The sequence below is a fragment of the Manis pentadactyla genome, chromosome 4 (genome assembly GCF_030020395.1).
Source record: "Manis pentadactyla isolate mManPen7 chromosome 4, mManPen7.hap1, whole genome shotgun sequence".
NCBI classification, from domain to species: domain Eukaryota; kingdom Metazoa; phylum Chordata; class Mammalia; order Pholidota; family Manidae; genus Manis; species Manis pentadactyla.
This window is the reverse complement of record NC_080022.1, coordinates 101,882,306-101,905,508: the sequence shown is the minus strand read 5'-3', so window position 1 is coordinate 101,905,508 and position 23,203 is coordinate 101,882,306. Positions and strand designations below refer to the sequence as shown.

General features: G+C 40.4%; 1 protein-coding gene across 1 annotated transcript in view; it reads left to right on the top strand.

Moving 5' to 3' along the window:
- Positions 1-8,072: 8,072 nt before the first annotated feature.
- FNDC7 (fibronectin type III domain containing 7) overlaps positions 8,073-23,203 on the top strand; it is a 34,230-nt gene continuing 19,099 nt past the window's right edge. The window contains exons 1-9 of the mRNA XM_036916622.2: positions 8,073-8,327; positions 8,815-8,833; positions 12,479-12,733; positions 13,471-13,731; positions 16,519-16,776; positions 18,906-19,160; positions 20,299-20,556; positions 21,129-21,383; positions 22,600-22,854. Coding sequence (XP_036772517.2) covers positions 8,265-8,327; positions 8,815-8,833; positions 12,479-12,733; positions 13,471-13,731; positions 16,519-16,776; positions 18,906-19,160; positions 20,299-20,556; positions 21,129-21,383; positions 22,600-22,854 — 1,879 coding nt within the window. The 5' untranslated portion in view covers positions 8,073-8,264. The remainder of the gene's footprint in view (positions 8,328-8,814; positions 8,834-12,478; positions 12,734-13,470; positions 13,732-16,518; positions 16,777-18,905; positions 19,161-20,298; positions 20,557-21,128; positions 21,384-22,599; positions 22,855-23,203) is intronic.

Here is a 23,203-nt window from a genome sequence, read left to right as displayed (position 1 = left end):
TAATTGCTTCTAGTCCTAATCCCGGTTCTTTAATCTTGTAAATGATGAATTCAGCCTTGAATAACTAACCCAATTAGAGGGCCTCTTCAGCAGAGCTGATTTTAGGAGAAAGGAAACTTTTTCCCTGGTGGTCTTGTCTCTGAAATTCCTTCATCATTCCATCCTATGAGATCTCACAGCACTTTGCAAATACATCTGAAGTGGCACTTTTCACTTTAGGATCACTGGCTATCAGCATTTACTGTAGGAAATGATAAATCAACTGAAAAATGTTACTGTCATGGCTGACTGAAAATCTTGTTTCTTGGCACATTGGTAGTTGAAGGGTTTCTATTACATAGTCATGATGTATAATGCACAGGTGAAACGTATCCACCTTGGGGAGGTCGTCTTTTCATCCTATTGCAACAAATAAGTTAATACTCCATGTTACAGTTGACCTTAAAACATCAGTTAACATGAAAGCCATGAGGTTTTAACACAAAGATTAGGGAGAGAAATCTTGAGATTTCTTTCCTGAAGGGGGCTGAGAACACACTGATGGGCACATCACAAATCAGTGGTGATCTCTGCACAAGGCTCAGTAGACCTCCATTTCCCAGAAGGGGTCGGACCACCCTTCATTCAGGAAAAAATTCACTGAACTAGTTCTTGGACTGGATTTCTGCAAGGAAATCCTCACTCAAGCTCCATAGTCTGGCTATTCTGAGGTGAAATTTTTTACTGGATCCGTAGATTTAGTCACACCTTTGCCCCCAACCACCAGTCCCGCCCTCCTAATTTCCCAAATAAAATCTAAGTAAAAACAGTGCCTGCTGAGCAAAAATAAGAGGTTCTCTTGCCCTCTCCTTCCCTCCTATTCAGTAATTATCTGAAATCACCAGTGTCCTGAATATTCAGTAGTATCAACAGGAAATTTCTTAAATGCTGGATACATCCAGCCAGTCCAAGAACTACTTAAGTGAATTTCTTTCTAAATAAAGTGTTCTATTCGACCCATGTTCTGGGAAATGGAGGTCTGCTGAGCCTTGTGCAGAGACCATCACTGATTTGTGGTGTGCCCACCATCGATGTGCTCTCAGCCCCCTCCACCCCTCACTGCCTTGCTTTGTGATGCTGGGCCCAGCCCTTTCATAAACATTTGTCTTGCCTGCTGACAATGTTACCACTTGTCGGTCCGTGATGCTGGAGGGATGCTGTAGAAGAAAGGAGCTTCTCTCCCTGGTTCTGGTGGGATTTTTCTTCTGTAGCATAGAGGGGCCAGTGGCATGTAGGGCACCCAGTGGCACCTCAATGGGTGGTCCCCAGCAAGCCCACCGGTCCCCTTGCTAACTTCCCAGCAAGTCTTGCTGGTGCCCTAGCAGACAACCTCACAGTCCCAGTAAGTTTTGAGGCACCCCAGTAGGTAGCTTCCTAACTAATTTTGTTGATATCCCTACCTCTCCAACCCTGGGCTTCAGTAGCTCAGCAAGTGGGTCTCAACCATACCCTCACCAACCAAGTCTGAATCTCAATCTTGCAAGAGAACCTCAGCCAAATTTGTACCTTCCTTGGGTACTCTGCTTCAGCGCTAGAGGTTGGCTGCTCCTGTATTCTTAGACACTATGCCTGTATTCTTAAGAGTTCTGTTCACCCTTTGTAGTTAATCCCCTGTTACTCATTAGTAATTCTTCATATCAAGGTTGCCTTGTTCAAACTACTGTGTTTTCTATCTCCTGGCTGGAGCCTGGCTGATAAGAGTAGACTAAGATACCAATCATAATGGTGCCACCTCAAGCTGGTTGATAACCCTGGTGTAGTCTAGTGTAAAGAGCTCAATCCAATAAATTTGTTGAGAATTATGTAAGTGAATCAGGCTGGCTCCTTCCAAAATGTTGAGACCTCAGCAAGAATTGTGTAGTCCTTAGAAGAATGGACAAGACTTGTCTAGTTGTCATATGAGGATGCCCACATGAAAGAGATACCACAATATAATACCACCCTGAAGCTGCCTCACTTCCTGCTGGCTTCCTAGTTTTTTTTTTCTACTCCTGTCAGTGAATATCCTTGCAGTTTCTTTGTTTTCCTTAGGATGGCGTGAGTTCTCTTCCTTGGAAGTCACAAGCCTAATCTTGGTTTCTTTTATCGTAATTATCAGGGCCTTGACCACGGAAGGTTTTCTTGACATTTAATTCTTATCTATCTGTGCTCAGCAGATAGAAATGTCATCACTGCATTGGACTTGACAAAGAAATAAAAAGTTCCAGCTACAATTGCTTTTCCTTGGTAGAAATGGTCTGCTCAAGGTCAGAAGAGGGATGTATGGGTATGGTGGAAGGATAGAGTTTGAATCAGGGTCACTGTAAATCTCGTGGTGTCCAATCTTTATGGACAATTATTCCTACTCCATATTCCTTGTATATCAGTAAACAAATCTTGTATTTTCCCTTAATGTCTACTGCAAACTTTCACTGGTTTCTTAAGTCTCCTACTCCACCTCAACACAATACCACTTCACACACACAAATGATCAGGTGAAAAAATCCCAAAACGAAAAGGGGATTAGGGGGCACTATAATTAGCAATCACAATACAGGTAGGTCACAGGGAAGGCAAGTACAGCACAGAGAAGACAAGTAATGACTCTATAGCATCTATGCTGATGGACAGTGACTGCAATGGGGGGGTGGGGCGGGGACTTAATAACATGGGTGAATGTTGAAACCACAATGTTACTCATGTGAAACCTTCGTAAGATTGTGTATCAATGATACCTTTTTTTTTTTTTTGAGAGGGCATCTCTCATATTTATTGATCAAATGGTTGTTAACAACAATAAAATTCTGTATAGGGGACTCAATGCACAATCATCATTCAATCCCAAGCCTATTTCTCAACAGTCTCCAATCTTCTGAAGCATAACAAACAAGTTCTTTCATGGTGAACAAGTTCTTACATAGTGAATAAGTTCTTACATGGTGAACAGTGCAAGGGGAGTCATATCACAGAAACTTTCGGTTTTGGTCATGCAATGATACCTTAATTTAAAAAAAGAAAAGAAAAGTCCTTCAATTTGCTGGCTTCTCTGCCCAGAACTGCAAGATTAGCTGCAGTGACATCTATCCTTTTTTCCTCTTTACTTCCCTCTTTTTGATCCTTCGGTTAAATGTTGCAAATTATGCCCTAGGCTTATACTTCTATCTTTATGCTCTGAATCACATTCATTCATTCATTTGGCAGAGGCTGTCAAGTGTTCAATGTCCTTTCTTACCTTCTTCCATAGGAATAGAATTTTTCCACTGGGTATGGCTTTTTTTTTTTTTTTTTTTTTGGCTTGACATAATCATGATACCAACTTCTGACCTATGGGATGTAAAATGGCAGCAGGAACCTTTCTTGAGAGCTTGCTGTTCAGCTTTTTTGTCTCTCCCTTGATTGACTTCTGCTCCTTAGAACTTTGGTATGATAGCTTGAGCTTTATCTTGGAACTAGAAAAAGGGCATCATCCTAGGGATGGCAGACTCAAAAACTGAAAGAGCCTGGGTCCCTGAGGACTCCATGGAATAGAATTGCCACACCAGTCTTGGATACTCTGCCTCCACTATTTTATTTTATATCAGAAAGAACATAAATTATGTTTATGCCACTCTCTTATGTCATGCTCAGCAAAACCTAATCCTAATCTCACAGATTTGGTATCTGGAATTGTATGCCAAGTACCAAACCTTAAAATATTTAGCAGTAGCTTCATAAAGGTGGTTGTATGTCATGAAGCATAGACACAGGTATTGTGGGCTAGAGAGCTGATGGCTCTTGTTATGCAGCATCCTAATATTTTATCCCTGTCATTCCAGACCCTTGCCTTTATCTTTTATTGTCAGCCCTCTCCCGGCCTTTGTATTAATTGACTACTCTGAACCTTAACATTACCCTATCAGTACACTAAGCATGTTTAAACAGACTCACTCTTGTAGCTGTTTCCCTTCTCAGTTGTCTTAGCTCCACTCCCCTCAGGAACTAAACCCCAGCATTTACTATTTTGCAGAATCTCATTTTTGAGAGGAGAATTTCAAACAGCTGGTAAATTTAGTAACTCAAAGTTTTAAAGTAAATTTATATTACAAAATGATGGCTTTATTTGCACTGTTTCCCAGTGGAACTGTTCAGCCATAACACTCATAACCTATTTGACAACCAAGAATTTGACATTAGCCAGAAATCAGTTGCTATCATCCAATCATTGTACTTCCAGACCGTTGTTTCTCCCTCTTCTCTGAACCTGCTAGCCCCTCTAAAGTTCATCAGATTAAGTCATCCTCTATACCACAACTGTTCATGTCATCCACAGACCTTGAAAGATACTCCCCTAATATTTAAAATTTTAGAGTCTAACAAATGTCTCAATACCTTTTTCCTCAGTATTCCTGCCAATGTCCATTAAACAATCTTTCCAACACCCAGGTCTCTCAATTTCTTGATCTTCTGACCACAGTGGTTTTTTTCTTCCACCTGACCTCTGATGCCAGTTCTCATGGTTACATCCTAGAACTGACCATTACCAATAACTGAAACTTCTCCACAGTTTCCATTTCAAGCATCCCATTCTCTAATCACTAAGCACCTACATTTTCTGCTTATTTCCCCCTAATACCCTTTCCAATGATTCTTTAACCCACTGGGTCCTCCAATCTATTGTCCCTGCCAACTTTTCACTCCATTGCATTCCAGTCCCCTTAGCGTCCATGGTAGTGAGCCATTGCAAGCCTAACTTCCATGCCCATCCAGCTTAGTTTCCACAGTCCAATAATGTAAATCACTCCCTTGAAATGCCCTCCATTCCCTTGCTGCCATCTTTCTCCATTATACTTATCTAGTAATACCCTAGTCCTTTTTAGATAAACTCTCAGCCTACTCTGAGCCTGCACACGAGTGGCTGAAAAGACTGGAGAGCATATGCAATCATGCTGACTGGCACTTCCAGCCTCACTCTCATCCGGTCCCGGTGGAAGCCATAGTGCACCATTCGGATCTCCCTCCAGAGTTGTCCTGAATTCAGGCAAGGAGCACTTCTATTTTCTTCACCTCCCAGTCTTTAGATGGGGCTGTCCCAGGGAAGAGGGTGCGACTTTGAGCAAGGCAGCTCTTGCTCAGAAAAAAACAGGGTAAGTCTGAGAGAGACTCAGCTAGAGCTGTCAGCCACAACAGTCCCCAAGCCAAGGGGATGAGTGCCTGCCTTATTCTAGCCAAGCCCTCCTGCTTCTCAGGGCCCTTGCCCATGCTCTTCCTTCTGCCTGGCATTCTCTACCTGTTTCCAAAGGACTCATCCTACTTCCCTGGGGCCTGTGCCAAAGAAGCCCCTTGTTGCTAGAGAAGCCTTCCCTGGCCACAGTGTATAAACCAAACTATCCCTCCATATTCTCTCCTGTTTTCTACTTTATCTTTCTTCATAACATTTAGCAACATCTGACATCTTAGATATGTATCACTTCAGCTGCTTATTTGGATTTCCTCTTAGAGTATATGCTCCTGAGAGCAGGGCTCTGGTTTGCTCATGTTTATATCCCCAGTGTCCAGAATAGTTCCTAATGGACAGTAGGTACTCAATATATATATTTGGAGGCACAAACAAAAATGCCTTAACTCATAGAAGGCAAGAGTGGTTCAGTGGGAGGATCTTAGAGTGTTGGAATTAGACTGAGTTTTTAAAACAACTTTATTGAGGTAGAACTGACACAATAAATTGCACTTATTTAAAGCATAAACTCATTGTTTTGATATGTATACACTCATGGAGCCATAACCACAATGCAGATAATGAACATAGGCTTCATCCCCAAGAGTTTCCTCTTCCACTCTTGAAATCCCTCCTTCCCACCCTTTCCCATTCCCAGGCAACCATTGCTTTCTGTTGTGTATTTTGCATTTTCTAGAATTTTATATAATTGGATCAAATATTCTATATGTACTTTTTTGGCCTGGCTTTTTTCATTCAGCATAATTATTTGGAGATTCATCCACACTGAGTGTTTCAAAATTTTGTTCCTTTTTTGCTGAGAAATATTTCATTTGTTTATCAGTTCACCTTTGTAGATGGACATTTGGTGTACTTACAGTTTGGGGCTATTAAAAATAATGCTATAATGAATATTTGTACATATGTTTATGTATATATACTTGCATTTCTCTTGGGTAAATAACTAGGAGTGGAGTAATTGGGTCATACAAGAGGTGTATGTTTACCTTTTAAAAAAATAGCCAAATTGTTTTCTGGCTGTACCATTTTATGTTCTTACCAGGTATGAGATTACCAGTTGCTCTATATTCTTGCCAACATTTGGTATAGTTGATCTTTCTAACTTAAGGCATCTAATAAGTAGGTAATAGTATCTCCTTGTAGTTTTAATTTGCATTGTCCTAATGACTAATAATGTTGAAGGTTTTCTCATGCACTTATTTTCCATGTGTATATCATTCGTGAAGTGTTTGTTCAAACCTTTTGCCTATTTTTTATTGAGTTACTTGTTTTCTTATCATTGGGTTTTGAGAGCATGTACATATATGCATACATACATACATATTTAAAATTTTTTAATTACAGGAAGTTTTTGGATGAACTGCTATTTTAAATAACTGATTTGCAAATAGTTTCCCCCCATCTATGGTTGTCTTTTCTTTCCCTTAATAGTGCAAAATTCCTTGATTTTGAAGTCCAGTTTATCAATTTTTTAAATAGACCATGTTTTCAGTGTTGTATCTAAGAAATCTTCATCTAACTTAAAGTCACAAAGATTTTCTCCTACTTTTTTAGGAAGATTCATAGTTTTAGGTGTTGCATTTGATCTATAATCTATTTTGAGTTCATTTTTACATATGGTGTGAGATATGGATCTAAGTTCATGTCTTTTACATATGTTTGTCCAGTTGTTCCAGTATCATTTGTTGAAAAGACTATCCTTTCTTTACTGGATTGCTGTTGCACCTTTCTTGAAAATCAACTGTATATATGTGGGTCTGTTTTTTGACCATTTATTCTGTTGCATTGATTTATCTATCTTGATGCCAATCCTTGAAATGAATCCTGTATTAATTATTGTAACTTCATAATAAGTCTTAAAGCAGGGAGGTTAATCCAGTCCTTTTTACCTTATCTTGGTTGAAAGCAGAAGTCAGACTGATGGGTTTTAATCTCAACCGTTTAAATCCCAGCCAGTTTTAGTCCCACATTATTTGCTACCTGTGTGATTCCATACAAGTCATGTAATAATGTTTATTGCTCATTTACATACTTGTTTATTGTTAGAGTTAAATATTATAGTGTTTGGATTAAATGCTAATTTAATTATTATTAAAAGTATGAACTAAGAAGATGGCTCTGGAAATAAAAGGTACTGCAGGGTGGTATTGGGCTGGATGAATTTAATGTGCTCATCAAGGACCTCTCACTATCTTAGCACGAGGACACACTTCTGCCTTTTTTTTTTTTGAGATATAATTGACATATAACCTGTAGGTTTGAGATGAACAATGTGTTGACATTTATGTATTGCAACTATAGTAGCATTAGCTAGCACCTCTGTCACATCACATAATTATCATTTCTTTTTTGTGTTGAGGACAGTTAAGATTTAGTCTCTTAGCAACTTTGAAGTTTACAATACAATATTGTTTACTATAATTACTATGTTGTACATTAGATCTCCAGAACTTATTTATCTAATAGCTGTAAGTTTGTACTTTTAAACAAATCTCCCCAATTCCCCCACCCACCAAATCCCCTACACTTTCATCTTAGATACTGAAACTTTGCAGCAAATCACTCCCAACAGCAAGACTGATTGCTTTGTACTGAAACAAAATCAACAAAGGTGAGAAAGAATAAGTAAAACTGGCCAGGATTCCCCAATTTAAAAATGATCATTCTACTATATCAACAATTTTCTAAGAGCTTTGTAAATGTTGTACGTAGAAAAAATTTTTTTTAAAGAAAAGGAGAGCATTCTGCATATTACCTTGAAGCCCAGCTTCAGTAGCTTTTTGGCATGCTTGGTGTGGCTTTCTCCAACTTCCTTTTTTTCAGTCTTTGCAATGTCAATCCCTGCCAGTCTCCAAGTGCCCCTTGTTACAGGCCAGCTTCACAGTAAAGGGGAGGAGCTACTTCCCAGGGTCTGTTCCCAGCATCACAGCCCAGCCCCACATCCCAGCAGCCAACAGTGCTACCCTCCTGGGCACCAGAGGACCCTGCTCACCTACTGTGTTATGTGAGTGTGAGTGCTGTATTAAACAGGATGTCTGGTGGACCCAAGAAATGCTTGTCTTTAATTGGATTCAGTCTCATCTGTCTTAAAATGGTGAGTTCACCATTCCAACTGACCTGTAACTTTTTAGGGGAAAAAAAAAATTATATTTATCTTTTTTTGAGGGACTAGGGGGTGGTGAGATAAAAATCAAAATACCAGGATAGTATATGTTTGTGTATTTGAAATTTAATGTCATTTACTAGAGGATAAAAAACAAGATTATCATTATATTTTAAGAACAAAGATTTCTGAAAAATCTGTCAGCAGCTACTGACTTAGTTCAATAGACAGATTCAGGAAGAAAAATGAAATAGTAATGTGATCTGCCTCCAGCCTCTCAATTCTATTTTGGATTGCTTTGTGGTAGATTTGAGGGCTGGGAAATGATTTGTGAGAGTAAATACTCTGTATAGATTGAAATATTGCTCACATTATATATAAAAATGTGACAAATTTATTACTGCTCTGATTTATGTTTTACATTTACCCAAATGATGTTTTTATTTATGGTTCTAATTTTCTAAACTTTCCTTTTCAGGTTGCTTCAGCAAAAAAAGGTAAAATTTCCTGAAAAGCAAGTTTTTCCTCCTCATATTAGATTTTGATTTCTATTATTAATTATTGGGCTACCCTGAAATATAAAGGCTTTCCCAAGAAAAATATTCAACATTTCTGAGCATTCACACTATGAGTGTAACTGGTAAGGCAAATACATGGATCAAACTTAAAAGATAAGATATTCTTATTGTACTGAGATATTCTTATTGAGCACTGAGATGTATAGAGTCACCTAGTCATGTATTTTCTCAAATACAGTTACCCATTACTAAAGTATTACAATGATCAGTATTCCAGTCCAAGAAACAAAATTTTAGTCATAAATAGTGAAGTATAACTTACATAAATAACTTTTCTTATTTGTCTACTGGAGAATTAGAGGAGAAAACTAGAAATGTTTTTGATTAAAATTTCAAGATTCTCTACTTTAATAAAAAAGGATTTTACTCTTCTAATATTGCATTCTTAATATGCAAAGATAAGGCTAGAAAAAGACTTTCTTTTAAAAATACTTTATCACTATTTTTCTTGAATAAATAACTGAAGGCAAGGATAAATTCTCTGGTAACCTTTCCTAGCTCACACATTCTAGAAATCTAAGTCCTCAGAATGGAAATTTATGTTCAGTGGGATTTAGATTATCTGAAGGAACCATATAATATAAATTATACCACCAATAAACTCTCATAACAATTCAACATAAGTAACACTTTTATTACTCTGTACCACAGAAAAGGAAGTGTAAATAAGGCAACTAAAAGTTTGATATAGACATATGGCTTATCCATAAAATCCATGCATATTCAATAGGTTTTAAAAATTATTATTCCTTGCTTTATTCTTATTCACTTATCTTATTCTTGAGAAACCTTATGATTGAGGGGAAGCTATGAGGATTGTTTGGCCATATACAAAGTGACTTTTTCTAATAAGTGGCCTTTGAGTAGATAAAATCTAGCTCTGCTGTCTCTTAGAAGGTTCCAGTACTCCCAGGACACACTGATCCCTCAGAACAGGCTCCTTTTAGGTCCCACGCTATCCACACTATTCAAGAGAAAGAGTTGGGCAGGCTGGGATACAATGATGCTGTTAATTGATTCATCCTGGCTTTTCAATAGATGAGATGTGTTTTATCAATACTGTATAGGATCTTTCATTAGGGGTGTGTGTATTTGGTTCTCTTTGGGCTCTGGAATCAGCTCTTTCTTTATCTGTGTGGGGTCTGCATGGGCTAATTTAGAACTCTTTGAGTTGGTAGAATACAGAGATGCTGAGAATCAAAGGGTTTCACTTTTGACTGATGAGATTGATTGCACATCTAGGGAATAAAGTTTTCTCTTTCACCAATGCAGTAAATGAGCCAAACAGAACTAAGAAAGAATGGAGAACAGCTAATGTTTGGAGGCTTACACATCCCACTCAAGCGTCTCATCTGTTTAAGGGAAATAGTACAAAGGTATTGATCTTTCATTGCTATAGTGGTCAGATCCTGCCCTAGAACCAAGTATAAAACCAGCAGTCTGTCTCTGTAGCCTGTGCTTACCCCAGACACCTTCCCTGGCACCCCTCCAGTGTCATGCCATCTGGCTTTTTCAAACACAAAATTGTCTTATCCTGGTACACACTAACACTTCCTGCCTTTCAAAGTCCCCTTACATACACTATTTCTCTTAATCTTTGTAACAATCCCCAAAAGTAGGTATTTTACATTTCAAAGGAAATCCCAAAATGAAGGTATTATTAGTATTCCACATTCTCAAGGGAGAAAACTGAGATTAAAAGAGGTTAAATTATTTGTACACTTTCACCTGCAGAAGTAAATGGCAGAGCTAAGGCTCAAACCCAGAGTTCCTGAATCCAAACCTTTGCTATTTTTCTACCATGCAGCCCTGCGTTCCATCTGGTCAATGTGTCTCTCCCAGCTCAAAACCATGGGACAGGTTTGGAGTCCTTAGGCCCCTTGACAGGCCTGTGGGAGATAGTCTATGTCATGCTGGCCTTTTAGATGCCCTTCAAACAGCTCCATGAATGTGTGGAGCTCCCATGTCAGTGGCTAGTTTGGGTGTCATTTTTCCGGGAAGTCAGTCCATTCTGATGAGCAGGACTGGATAACAAAGGAAATAAGAGAAACTGTGGAGACAAAGGAAACAGAGGAATTGAGGAAAACCAGAGTTAGAGGAAGGAAGGCATGTAACACAGGACAAAGAATTGGGGAAGGAGAAAAGGGATGAGTGTGTGGGAGGGATGGAAGTGGGAGCCCTGCTGGGACTTTTTGTCCTGTGGTGGGGAGAGGGCACATGGGCCCTTCCTGCAGAGTCAGCTTCTGCTGGCAAATGCCAAAGAGAAACAGGCCTGCAACTTTTCCCTTGCATACATAACCATCATAGTTTTCTTTCAGTGGCAAAGGAGATAGCCCTGGGTGATGTTCAAGGAATGTCTGGCCAGTGCACAGTGGAGACTTTGTTCATCCTTGCAGCACAGTTATTTCTGAGATGCTGCCAGAGCCAACTCTCAGGGCTATTGGTACAGAAAGACAAGAGTCTGTATCGTACACATAGGGATTTGGCAGCTGGGGGCCTGCTGAGGGGAGGGAGTTGATAATGGCAAAGCACATATTTGGTCTGTATTTGCTCTTTCTCCTCCTTACCCTATAGTTTTGTTTTGCCCGTTAGTTTTGAATTTGGTATCTCGTGATTTTTTCCCCCAGCAATTGCAGTACATTAAACATAAAAGGCTAAGTGCCAGTTTCAAGCCTAAAACCCAGCTATTTTTATTTGACCTTTATCCCCACTTGAATCTCCTACACCCAGGGCATTTTTGTGTCTGACGTTTTGCAGAGTAGTAAATCTAATTACCATGCTGTTTTTCCTATGCCATACGCAAAGTATAGGAATGCCTTGTGTAAATTTGTGACGAAGCATTGATATCCCCCTGACAAGCCATGGCCAAGCCCAGGTGAGGAGGCAACACAGCATCTTCTTCTTATGCTGGGGCAGATGTGTTGATCAAAACTGGGAAAATAAAGTTTACTTTTTTTTTACATAGAAGAGTCTGAAATGGTTCCACTCTGATAATATGAAAGTACAATGGAGCAATTATAGAACAAAAGAACTCAATTATCTCGCTTCCTCCACCAGATTAAATGCCCCTTGGAAGAGTTCCAAGTGCAGGAGATGGAGGCTACAGCCGCGTGGAGGGTGACTGAGCTGGACGCAGTGGAGCACAGCCATGGGGCAGGGTGGGGAGATGAGTGCTAGAGCTGGGTGGGGGATTCACAGAACGCCCAACCAGAGCAGAAGCCTCAGGATCAAAGCCCCTCAGTTACTCTCTCCTCTCAGTTCTTTCCTCAACTAACTCCCCACTCTTTTTCGAACTCTTTGAAAGATACAAAAAGTACAAATTGTCTGAGGGGCACCTGGGGAAAACCTCTTTGAAACCCCATTTCTAAAAGAGAGGTTTGAGTGTTCTCTCTTCTGGAAAGTTGCTTTACCTTTCTTCTCCTCTGCTTTCTTGATCTGGAAAATAAGGGCAAAGTTTATGTCTGAAGGATGGCATGAGAATGATCTCATTTGAAGAGTAAAATGATGAAAGAAGTCACCCTTATAGGTATCCTAGCTAATGTACAACTTCAAAATTTCTTTCAGCTCCTGAAATACCCACTATTGATCAGGCATATTCAAAACTCAGCAATAGCATCACTGTGGAATGGGGAACAGTGCCAGGGGCTACCAGTTATCTCCTCATGGCTGAAGATGGAGACACTATCATTGAAACCACGGTGGCCAGGTCCCCAGGCACAGTGACAGGCCTGAAGGCTGCAACCCTGTACCAGGTCACTGTCAGATCCGTCAGTGCCGCTGGGAGAAGCCAGGCATCCCCTCCAAAGCAGGCAAACACAGGTAGCTGATGCTCATCCTCTGCTGAGCGACTGTGACCTGAATCACTTATACTGAGGCGGTAAATACAGGGTGGTATTTTGTGTCACGTGAGTACTTAAAATCAGGGCCCACAAGTGAAAGCCACAAATGATGTTTTTGGGGAATTCAGCTTTCTGTGGAGGAAGTGGTATTTAGATTCCAGATGCTTTGGAAAGTAAAACCCATTTCTGGGCATCTTTAAAATAATTCCTGCTTTCAAATCTCTGTAAAGGGGTCTTGTGTTTTTCACTCATATCCATAAAGACCGTGCTGAATAAAGAACTCATAGAAGGGATTTTTGCTACACTTAGATTTGTTTGAAATGAAAACATTTGCAGTTTTTCATCATCGTTACTTAATTTGATGAACTTGGACCCAGGCATATTTCTGAAAGGTTGTGTGCACATTAAAATAGTATAAACCATCATTCCCCCCATTGATTTATATTATGATTACAGGGATATTTCATCTAATTTCTTACCAACCTCCAGTTGAAAGTAATGCCTAGTATTAGTTCCTCTGTTCCTATTCCTCTGATGAGTCATTTATAATTAATACACATTTAGACATCAATTATTTAGTGGAAATTTGCCGTGAATCCTTTTGCAAAGCAAAATACTATTTCATAATATGGACAACCTCAAATCACTTATTCCTAAATCTGAATTATCCTCTATTGCACTTTCATAACACAAATGTATGTGTTTTTGTCTTTGTAGTGTTGGCTGCACCAATTCTAGAAGTAAGTTCTCCAAGTCCAGACTCTATTCTTGTGCAGTGGGAAGCTGTATATATGGCAATTGGATTCTCTGTGTCCATTATGCAAGCCAATGGTTTGGGTAGAATGTGGAAAGAGAATACCACAAACACCTCCTTGACATTCACCAGTTTAGATGCCGGGACTCTCTACACCATAAAAGCGTATGCGTGGAACGCCAATGGAACCCCAGGGGATGACTCCACTTGCGATCAGAGAACAAGTAAGGACTTCTCAGCTCAGTCCCAAACAATCTCCCTTTTGATTAATGGGAGAGGCTGTGCATTGTGGCCATTAAGAGCAGTGTTAAGTGATGAGTACAGAACAACTGACAGCAGATATTTAAATTTATTATGAGTTTATTTATAGGGCCTTGACTATTCCCCCTCAGAAGTTTAAATGCTTGCCACATGTATAAGGAAATGGTGCTCAAAATACACAGAGCATGGCACCTACCCTTCTGATATCCAGCTTAATTTGAGCATACACATCCAATATCACACAGTAGGAGTGTATTAGTTTCACCCTGTCCCTTCCTGGGTTCAGACCGATAGTATAAACCAAAAAATTGGGACCAACAGGAATTCATCTATTCAGTAGATATTTAATGAATGTGTGCCAACTTCGAACAGGCATTGTTCTAGAGATACAGCAGCAAACAAAACAAAGTTGCTGTTATGGTACTTTGTACTGGAGTAGGAATCATTATTTCAGATACATTTCCCAAAGGCCTCAGCTTAGGCCTGAAGCTCTAACATGGGGTTTCCCATCACCCTTCCTCCAGCTGGGGGCTGAGAAGCTGGAGCAAGGGGTGTGTTCCCTCACCACCCCACTGCAGGGACCCCAGCCAGGGGATCTGACTATATACCGGAGTCCCCAAAGGAGCTGCTGGAGTGATCCAAGAAGGAGAGGGAAGGACAAAGGTGTTTTCTCCTCCGGAGGCAGAGTAAGCCACCCACTGACAAGTAATATGGCTACTAGGTGCCAACTCTCATCAACTGAACTAGCCGTTTCATCCCTGGGGGAGCACCAAGGAAAGGGTGGAAAGAAATCAGAAATGTTCTCTCCAACATTTCCTAGATTTGGAGGGGAGTGAAAGCCCCACTATCTTTGGGTCAAGGCAAAGTTCAGGGACAAGAGAAAAGTTTGCCTTTTACATTCCTCTGGGTGAAATCATAGCATGGTGGCCATAGGTGATTCATGATGGGCCGCATGAATCAGTATGTCTGTGACAGACCAGTTTCCCTGGACCTTTTCTTAGGATTCATTCATTCTTTCTTTCCACAAACATTTGTTGAGGGCCCACTATGTGCTGGGCATAGTTTAGCTGGCAGGATACAAAATCAAATAAAGCATGATCCCCACACTCACAGAGCTGACTGTGTTCTGTGAGAAACCGATGGGGAAATCGATGGCTGCAGGTCTGTGCTACAAGCGCTTTGATAGAAAGGTGCCCAGGCACAAAGTGCTACAGGAACACCTACAGCAGGCTGGGAGAATCAGCTCCAGAAGTGACTGTTTTCTGAAAGCCTTCCTCTTTGTTTCCTATATCTTAAAAAGTTTTGAAGAGTTTAGATTTAGCCTCTATACCGGCTTGCTAGGGCCGCCATAACAAAGTACCACAAACCAGGAGGCTTAAACACCAGAAATGTGTTGCCTCGTGGTTTTGGAGCAAAAAGTCTGAAATCAAGGTGTTGGCGGGGTTGGTTCCTTGTGAGGCTGCAGGGGAAGGAGCTGCCACAGGCCTTTCTCCTTGGCTTGTACATGGCTTTCCTCTCCCCTAATGTATATGCCTGGGTTCTAATTTCCTCTCTGTGTAAAGACTGGATTAGGGCCCACCCTACTGACTTCATTTTAACTAATTACATCTGCTGCCACCCTATTCTAAATAAGATCACGTTCTAAGGTACAAAGCATTAGAACTTCAACATACGAATTTAGAGGGGACTCAGTCCAACCCCGTACAGCTCCCCACTACTCCAGGTTTTCCCATGCTAAAAGCAGGTTGTCCTAAAATACAGCAGACTACCCTTAGCAGCCTTGGGCCCAGAATTACCACAGAGCAGATCTGCCTCTGCAGACAAGCTGACCGTGAAGCTGGGGAAGGCTCCTGTTGAGACGGCCTACTGGAGAAACATGGCAGGCACCTGCCTTGCAGAGGATGAGTTGAGTCCCTGGTTTCCTCAAACAGCACCTTCTCTGTTTACCCCCACGTGTGTCCGGTGGGTGCTAGTTTGTGCTCATAGGTTGCCCACACAATTCTTTAAGGCCTGCAGGGTGAGCTTTATTATAGAAGATTCCAGAGAACTGAGGCCAACTTCTCTCTGTTCTGGCCCAGGAGGACACCCCTCAAGCTTTTTGAAAACAATAATCCTTAAAATAAGAAGGCATATTTCTAAGAATGTAGAAAGAAGCATTTGGAGACACTAAAAAAACTACCTTAATGTGTGACAATCACACTTGATACTTTCCTTGCTTCCCTTTTTTAGAATAGAATGAAAGTCTGCTCTTAGAAATAATTATGACCTCAAAGTTCTTACAGAAAAAGGCTTAGCAGATGTCAAAAGTGAAGAAGGGATATTATGAAGCTAATTTTTTAGAGAAAGTATTTACCTACCATTTAAAGATAACTACTCATGTGGCTCTCTAAGCCTTTCACATTTACTTATCTCAGTCTCTTGTCAGGTTGTACATTCACTCATTCATTCATTCATTCATTCAAAATGTGCTTATGCAGCATCAATGTGTGCTAAGGATTGATCTTATCAGGTCCATTTTAAGATGAGAAAAAGATTAAATAACATGGTCACATAGCTAGTTATGAATTTGCATAATTAGTGGCAGATGTGTTATCAGCTTTCAGGTACCCTACATCCCAATTTTATGCTCTCAACACCTGTAATTATCCTACTATTAGGGCACCTTGTCCTCCAAGTTCCACATTGTTAGGCCAAATTTTATTGGGTTCTTGAGGCTACTACAAAATCTTAATTGTTCCTCAAAAATGTAGGTCCCCGTGCTCCTGCCAACATTCAAGTCTTTTTTGATAGTGGGGCTCTGAAGGCATCTGTTTCATGGGCACCGACAGAAGGAGCTTTCAACTATACTGTGATGGCTTTCAGTGACTCTTCAGAACTGAGCTGTAATACAACTTCCAGTTCCTGTACCATCTCCTCTCTCCAGTGTGGAACTGAGTATTTGATTTCAGTTTTAGCAAGTAACGATGCTGGATCAAGCAAATCAGCTTCAACAGTGACCCTGAAAACTGGTATGTAAACAAGAGTGAGAGCACTGTGGGGCTGGCAAGCCAAAGCAACTGCCATAAGGGAAACAAACAATCACCCAACAATGTTCCAGAACACTCTGGATGAAATGAAAATGAAAACCTGGTCTAAGTGAAAGTATTAAATTAGACATTCTGATGAATTTGAATTATGTTAATAGAGAACCCAGATATTGTGCTTTGGGAAAAGCTCTTCTTCGAAAATTAGGAGGCCTGCCTGTTTCCTAGTCCAGATATTTCACTAATTAGTTCATTTTCTTTGTAAAAATTCTAAGATTCAGTTTGAGTTATATATAGCCTAACTGTGCAGTACAGATAACAGCCTCTTCTTTCATCATGTTTCACAGACCGAGGGCTTGGTGGGAGCTATTTTTTAAGATAAAGATGGAAAATCTATAGCTTAGAATTTGTGTTTAGGTATCTTCCCATTTTCATTCTTAAGAGAGATAAAGACTTAACACATGTGGAAATTTACTCCTTTATTAGAAATATCTATGTTTTGGTGATGAGAACTAGCATTTGGTGAAAACCTACTATGTTCCAGGCACTGTAAGTACATCATTTAAAATAATTCTCGTGACAACTCAGTAGGTTGTCCTTTTTCAAATATGAAAATTTTAGCCCAGAGAAGTGAAATCATTTTTCAAAGGGCACTCCAATAATAAGTGGTAGGGCTGGAATTCAAGCCCAAGTTTGCCTGATTTTACTCCTCAAAGCCAAAGCAAATGTAGATATTACAATAATGTCCACTTTATCCAACAGTCAGAATTACATCATTCTAACTTTAAAAGACAGAGAGGAAAAGAGGCATCACCAAGTTTGATGCACTCTTTCACAGGAAAAAAGTGCAGCCAACCCGAGAGCCACAGTTTCTTAAGTTATGTTAAATTAAGGTCACTAACAACAAACTTAGTGTCTCACTTGAAGGTTTCAGCCCCAGGCAAGTTCACTATGGTTTGATGAGACCGAGAAATGGCAACAGAATGTTCTTTGGGTAAAAGGGTGTATACCTGGCTTTAATCTCACTGGGGCTGGTAGAACACTAGAATCACATCTGCACCCAGCAGTCTGCAGGCCTGTAATCCACGATCCCCGCCCCCCCCCGCCCCATCTCTGCCTCTGCCCAGAGCACTGGGCAGAGCTCTTTATATAGTGACTTAATCAGTAACAGCTCATTGCCTACAGGTGTGGAAGCAGTAGCCCAGCAGTAGGCCAATTACATCATCAAGTAGTTTAGGGTCAGATGAGGATTCTGGCCATAGGGACTTCCATTTTCCCCACACTTGGTGATTCAGCTTCTCTTTTGACAACTATAAATTAATGTGGATGGCACATCAGAAATTATTTTGAAGATGGGATAGCTGAGGGTGAGGAGAGAGATAAGAAATACACTTCCAAAAGCACAGCAGTTCTAAGTTAGTCATTTTAAACAGGAGAGAACCATCCAGTGTTTTTCAATCTTAGATTCACATTAAGAGCATCTGGGGAGCTTTTATAAAATTCACCTAAGACCAATTAAACTGGAGTTGCTGGGAATGGAGTCTGGATATGAATAGTTTGTAAAAGCTCCTCAGTTGATACTAATGTGCAGTCAGGGTGAAGTGCTGCTAAAATAGTCCTGCACGTCTATCAATCCAGGAGGCACTGCTGTCATTCGTGCTTAACACAGTCAGTCATGATCATGGGAACCACCTTGAATTATCAATAAAGGAACTATTTTTAGAAAGTACTATGTGTTTCCTGGGGCCTAGAATTGTGTAATATATTTTAGGAGGATTTCCATTAGAGATCACAAAATTTTTAAAGCTTAGCTTGAAAGAATAAACTTCACTTGACTTCATTCCTTCAGAAGGCTTCATTCTATGCTCATCCTGGCATTGCCTTAACACAGAAACACAGACAATATTAACCAAGGTGATCTGTGCCTGTTTCTGACACAGTCTGGCATGTATTGTGTGAGATAAATTTTAGGACATGTGAGAATGTCACATTGGCTTGCACATACTATTTGGTTTATTCGTTGTCCATAGCATCTGGTATCCTGGACAACTGCAAAGATACAAAGAAAATCTCTTGCAGTACTCTCACAATTGTTTATTATTTATCATTTCTAGTTGCTTGTGCACCTGGAAGAGTGACAATCCAAGAGGACCCCCCTGGCCACCTGTCTGTGGCTTGGTCCAGTGTAGATCTGAGTGACTACTATGTGGCCTTTGTGAAGAGTGACGATGGCTTGGAAGTACACTGCAACACATCCTTCACCCAGTGCAATTTCTTATCTGAATGTGGCTTCACTTACTTTATTAGTATATTTGCCTATAACAAGGCAGGGCAGAGTCCTTTGGGTGATGTGTTCAATTATACCACAGGTAAGTTGCTCTTGATGCTTATAAAGGAGGTCTGAGTTCATAAACTCAGCAGCAGAACGAATCACCTATTGTACTTACTGATTTGCATAAACCAGCTGTGAGTCACTCTAGGGCCAAGAATGAAAAGTGAATCTCTTCTCTCACATTCTTTCCAGACTAGGAAATTTCAGCTTCATGGACAAGCCTAACAAGAATGCAAGGTTTAGGAGTGAAGAGAGGGGAAAGAATGAGTTTTCAAGTCTGCTCTGAAAAACTGACCCCTCTGCCTGATCTGCTCAGTGTTCAGCACCCTGTGCTGGGTGCTGAAGGGGATGCAGTCTTCCTGTCTCAGTTCGCTCCTTCCCTGAGACCAGGACACAGAGATGCAATGGCACAGATGCTGCCTGTTGGAGAGGGCTTTGCAGTGGGAAATCAGCATCGCAACCTGGGCCTAACCTGGCCACTAACTCGTGTGTAAAATGGGCATAATGACGTTACCCTGCTGGTTCTTTACAATTCTCCATGGCAAAATGAGACAAATAATAATGAGAACATGAGTAGGAAAAGTCTTTGTATGTGGTAAAGCACAATGCAGATATTCTTATTAGTATCATTATTACTCTTACAACTATTCTCTTCCACTAGGCTGGGATCTTCTACAGGGCAGGGGTTCTGTTTTATCTCTTCATCCTCAGTGCTTATCATAGTGTGATCAGCATATGGGAGATGTTCAATATTTGAAGAATGAATGGAGTGAGAGACTTGAAATTAATTAGGCTTATAAATAAGTGTACTATAATTATGTATATAACAATATTATCTGGATTATAATAAATATTACCAGGATGAGAGAATCATGTCATTGGTGTCTTTGGAATTCAGAATAAGAGGCTATCAATAGTTTCAAGAGCACAGGAGGGCCTTCCAGAAGGAGTGGCCTTGAACTGGATATTTAAGAATTGACAGAATGTAGGTTGGACTCTATGGAGTGGGTATTAGGCCAGGACTGGAACTGGACAGAGCTGTATGAGTGAGATTCTTGCAGCAATATAGAAAGGCAGTGGCAGAGGCTCTGGACATGGAGAAGTCAGACTCAATGCTCCTCTCTGACATCACTGCTCCTGTTTGACCTCCATTCTCTCTCTGCTCCTGCTTTCAGCTCCCTGTTGTCCTAGTGACATTAACCCTGTGTTGGTGTCTAGTGACAGAGTAGAGATTGTCTGGTCTCCTGTCCGTGGTGCAGAACTTTATGAAACCAAGGCAGTGGATGGGCTCAACGTGGTCGAGTGCAATGACACGGCTCCTGCTTGCACCCTTTCAGCTCTGGAATGTGACACCACGTACAACATTACAGTGTATTCCTTCAGTGAAGTGCGGGGCAGCAATATGTCATGTACTTCCCAATTTGTAACCACAGGTATGATACAGCTATGATTTCATTCACTCATGTCTGAACAATTCACTCCCTCTGTGTCCCTCAAGAAATGCATTCAGCAATAATTATAAAAAGGCCAACTCCCGTTAGCCACTCTTAGTGGGGACTATTAGAGCCCCTGTCTTACTAAGGATGGGCAAAAGACGAGGTAGAAGAGGGGAAGTGAGGAAAAAAACAGAAAAGGAGACTTTCGGGAGAGTGGAAGTTTTCACAGTGAGTACCCCAGCCATTCACTTCCTGCTACCTTTGGAGGCCTGCATGTATTCACACCATCAAGGTTAAGATCACAAATATTTGCCTTAATTACTTCTGCTTTTGGAGTTTAAAATGCTTCTTAACATTTCCAGTTAGTCTGACTCTATAGGAACCCAATACCATATCCATACTGAGGTTCTAAGAGTTTGGCTGACATGCATGGTGTGGCTGAAAGTAAGATCTCACTTGGGGAAAAACCAGTATTAGACCAAATGACACTTGTGGTATTTTTGTCTCTCACGGTCAACAATGATACTATTCACTTTCACTGTTTGAATTAATAATCTAAAATCTCTTAGCTCCTTGCAGTCCTGAGATAAAAAATGTTTCAAAGGATGCATTCTCCATGGTTAATGTGCACTGGCGATCCACTAATGATGATGCTACTTACACCGTGACTGCACAGGGAGACAAAGGGCTGTACAGGTGCAGTAGCACAGGGGAGTCCTGTGCCATGGACAGCTTGCCCTGCGGCTCTGTGTTCTCTGTCACCGCTGTGGCCGAAACGCAGGCAGGACAGAGCCTGCCAAGCTACAGTGTACCCCTAGAAACAGGTATGTAGCAATGCCAGCCTGAACACTAATTCAGAAAGGTCCTTAAAGATTGTTGTAAGACATGAACTGTCTTATCTGATCTACCCTAAATGTGATAGAAATACATTAATCTCAGAGGCCTTTTGAAGAGCCCCAGTCTTAGAAATAAAATTTTCAACCTTTGGACACAGGTTCAGTAAAAGCACTGTCAGAAGACTCTGCTATATTTGTACACTGACGCCAAAGAAGTAATACATTGATTCTGTGAAAACAGTTATTTGAACTCATATTCCCCCATGACACAGTCCACTAAAACAACTAACAAGTGACCAAATGAGCTGGCTTATTATTCATTTCTTTGGCTCAGCCCTTTGAAATCTTACTAAAAAAAAAAAGCTTTCAGAGCATCAGTTTCCTAATTGGTAAAGGGGGATAACGGCTTCATCACGGAGTTGTATTAAGTTACTACTACAAAGTGCTTAGTATAGTGCCTGGTGCATAGGAAGAGCTTGATAAAAGAAGGCTGTCATTGCTTGATAGCATTATGTGTGAATGAAATTTAGCAAATCATTTAAGGCCTTTGGATATTATTTTCCCTTATATACAATGATAGATGGCACGTTGGACTATAAAAGTCAGAACGTAAGAAGCAGCAGAATAGAGACAGTACCAAATATACAGGAAGAGTCTAGACATCCTATGTTCTGTATAATGGGTCCCTGAAAAATTGAGAACTGGCTATGGTATTCTTAGGTGGCCAAGAATATTTCAAGCTTTTATATCAATTATGTACTACGAAATGCATGAGAAAGGCAAAATACATTTAATTGAAGTGCTGTGAAATATTATACTGGGAGAAGAGATGAATGCAACCATTGCTTTGAAGTTTGCAGCTGGAATTGTTAAAACTGGGGGAGACAATGAAGAATTTCTTATTCTGAAAAAAACCCAGAAGGACCTCACATTACTGACAGCCAGTTAGGGCTCTGCATTCTTGGGAAAGCACCCACCATATAGAGCTGATGTTAAAAGATGTATCAGAGGAAATAAAATTTTGATTAACAAAAGGAAATTTTGATTAACAATTGAAGGTTTGAGAAAATTAGGATTTTGAATGAAACAGGCAAAATGTCATTCTCGATTGTTTTTCACAAATAACCCTCAGCAGAAATAATATATTATGGAAGTTATATGTGGAAATAAATCCTCAACTCTTTCTTTTTTTCCTCCATTTAAGTGCCATGCTGTCCAATGGGTCTGACAGTAACTCAGGTCACCCAGTCAGTAATCAATGTGAGCTGGACTGTTGGGACTGGGGCCCAAACCTATGTGACAGTTCTGGAGTCACACACTGGGGTGTCTAAGTGTCATACCCAACAAAACCACTGCCTCCTGGGATGCATCACATGTGGCATCAATTACACAGTATCATTAAAAGCAGTTAGTGCCACTGGGTCGACTGCGGACTGCACCTACCAAAGCTATTCCTCTAGTAAGTGAACTCAAAACTCTAACTCTAGAGAATCAATAAGGACTTTGACTATTATAATCCTTCCTTCTCATTTAAGAAGCTGCTGCATCTCTGCCTAGCTTGCATTGAAAATTCTGTTTACTTCCTAAAATGTTTACAGTTTTCTCTTTTCTTAGAACCTCAAAGCTTCAGAGGCTTCTATTGGTTGTTGGTGAATTAACTCCCATTGATAACAAGGTTTGGGTATACTTTTTCCAAAATAACAAATTTTTATATGACCCAGCTCCCTGCAGTACAGAGTAACTCAGAGTAACTGGTAGAATTTCCAGAAAGTGTTTAGATCACACATTCTATTTGGCCTGAGTTTTTT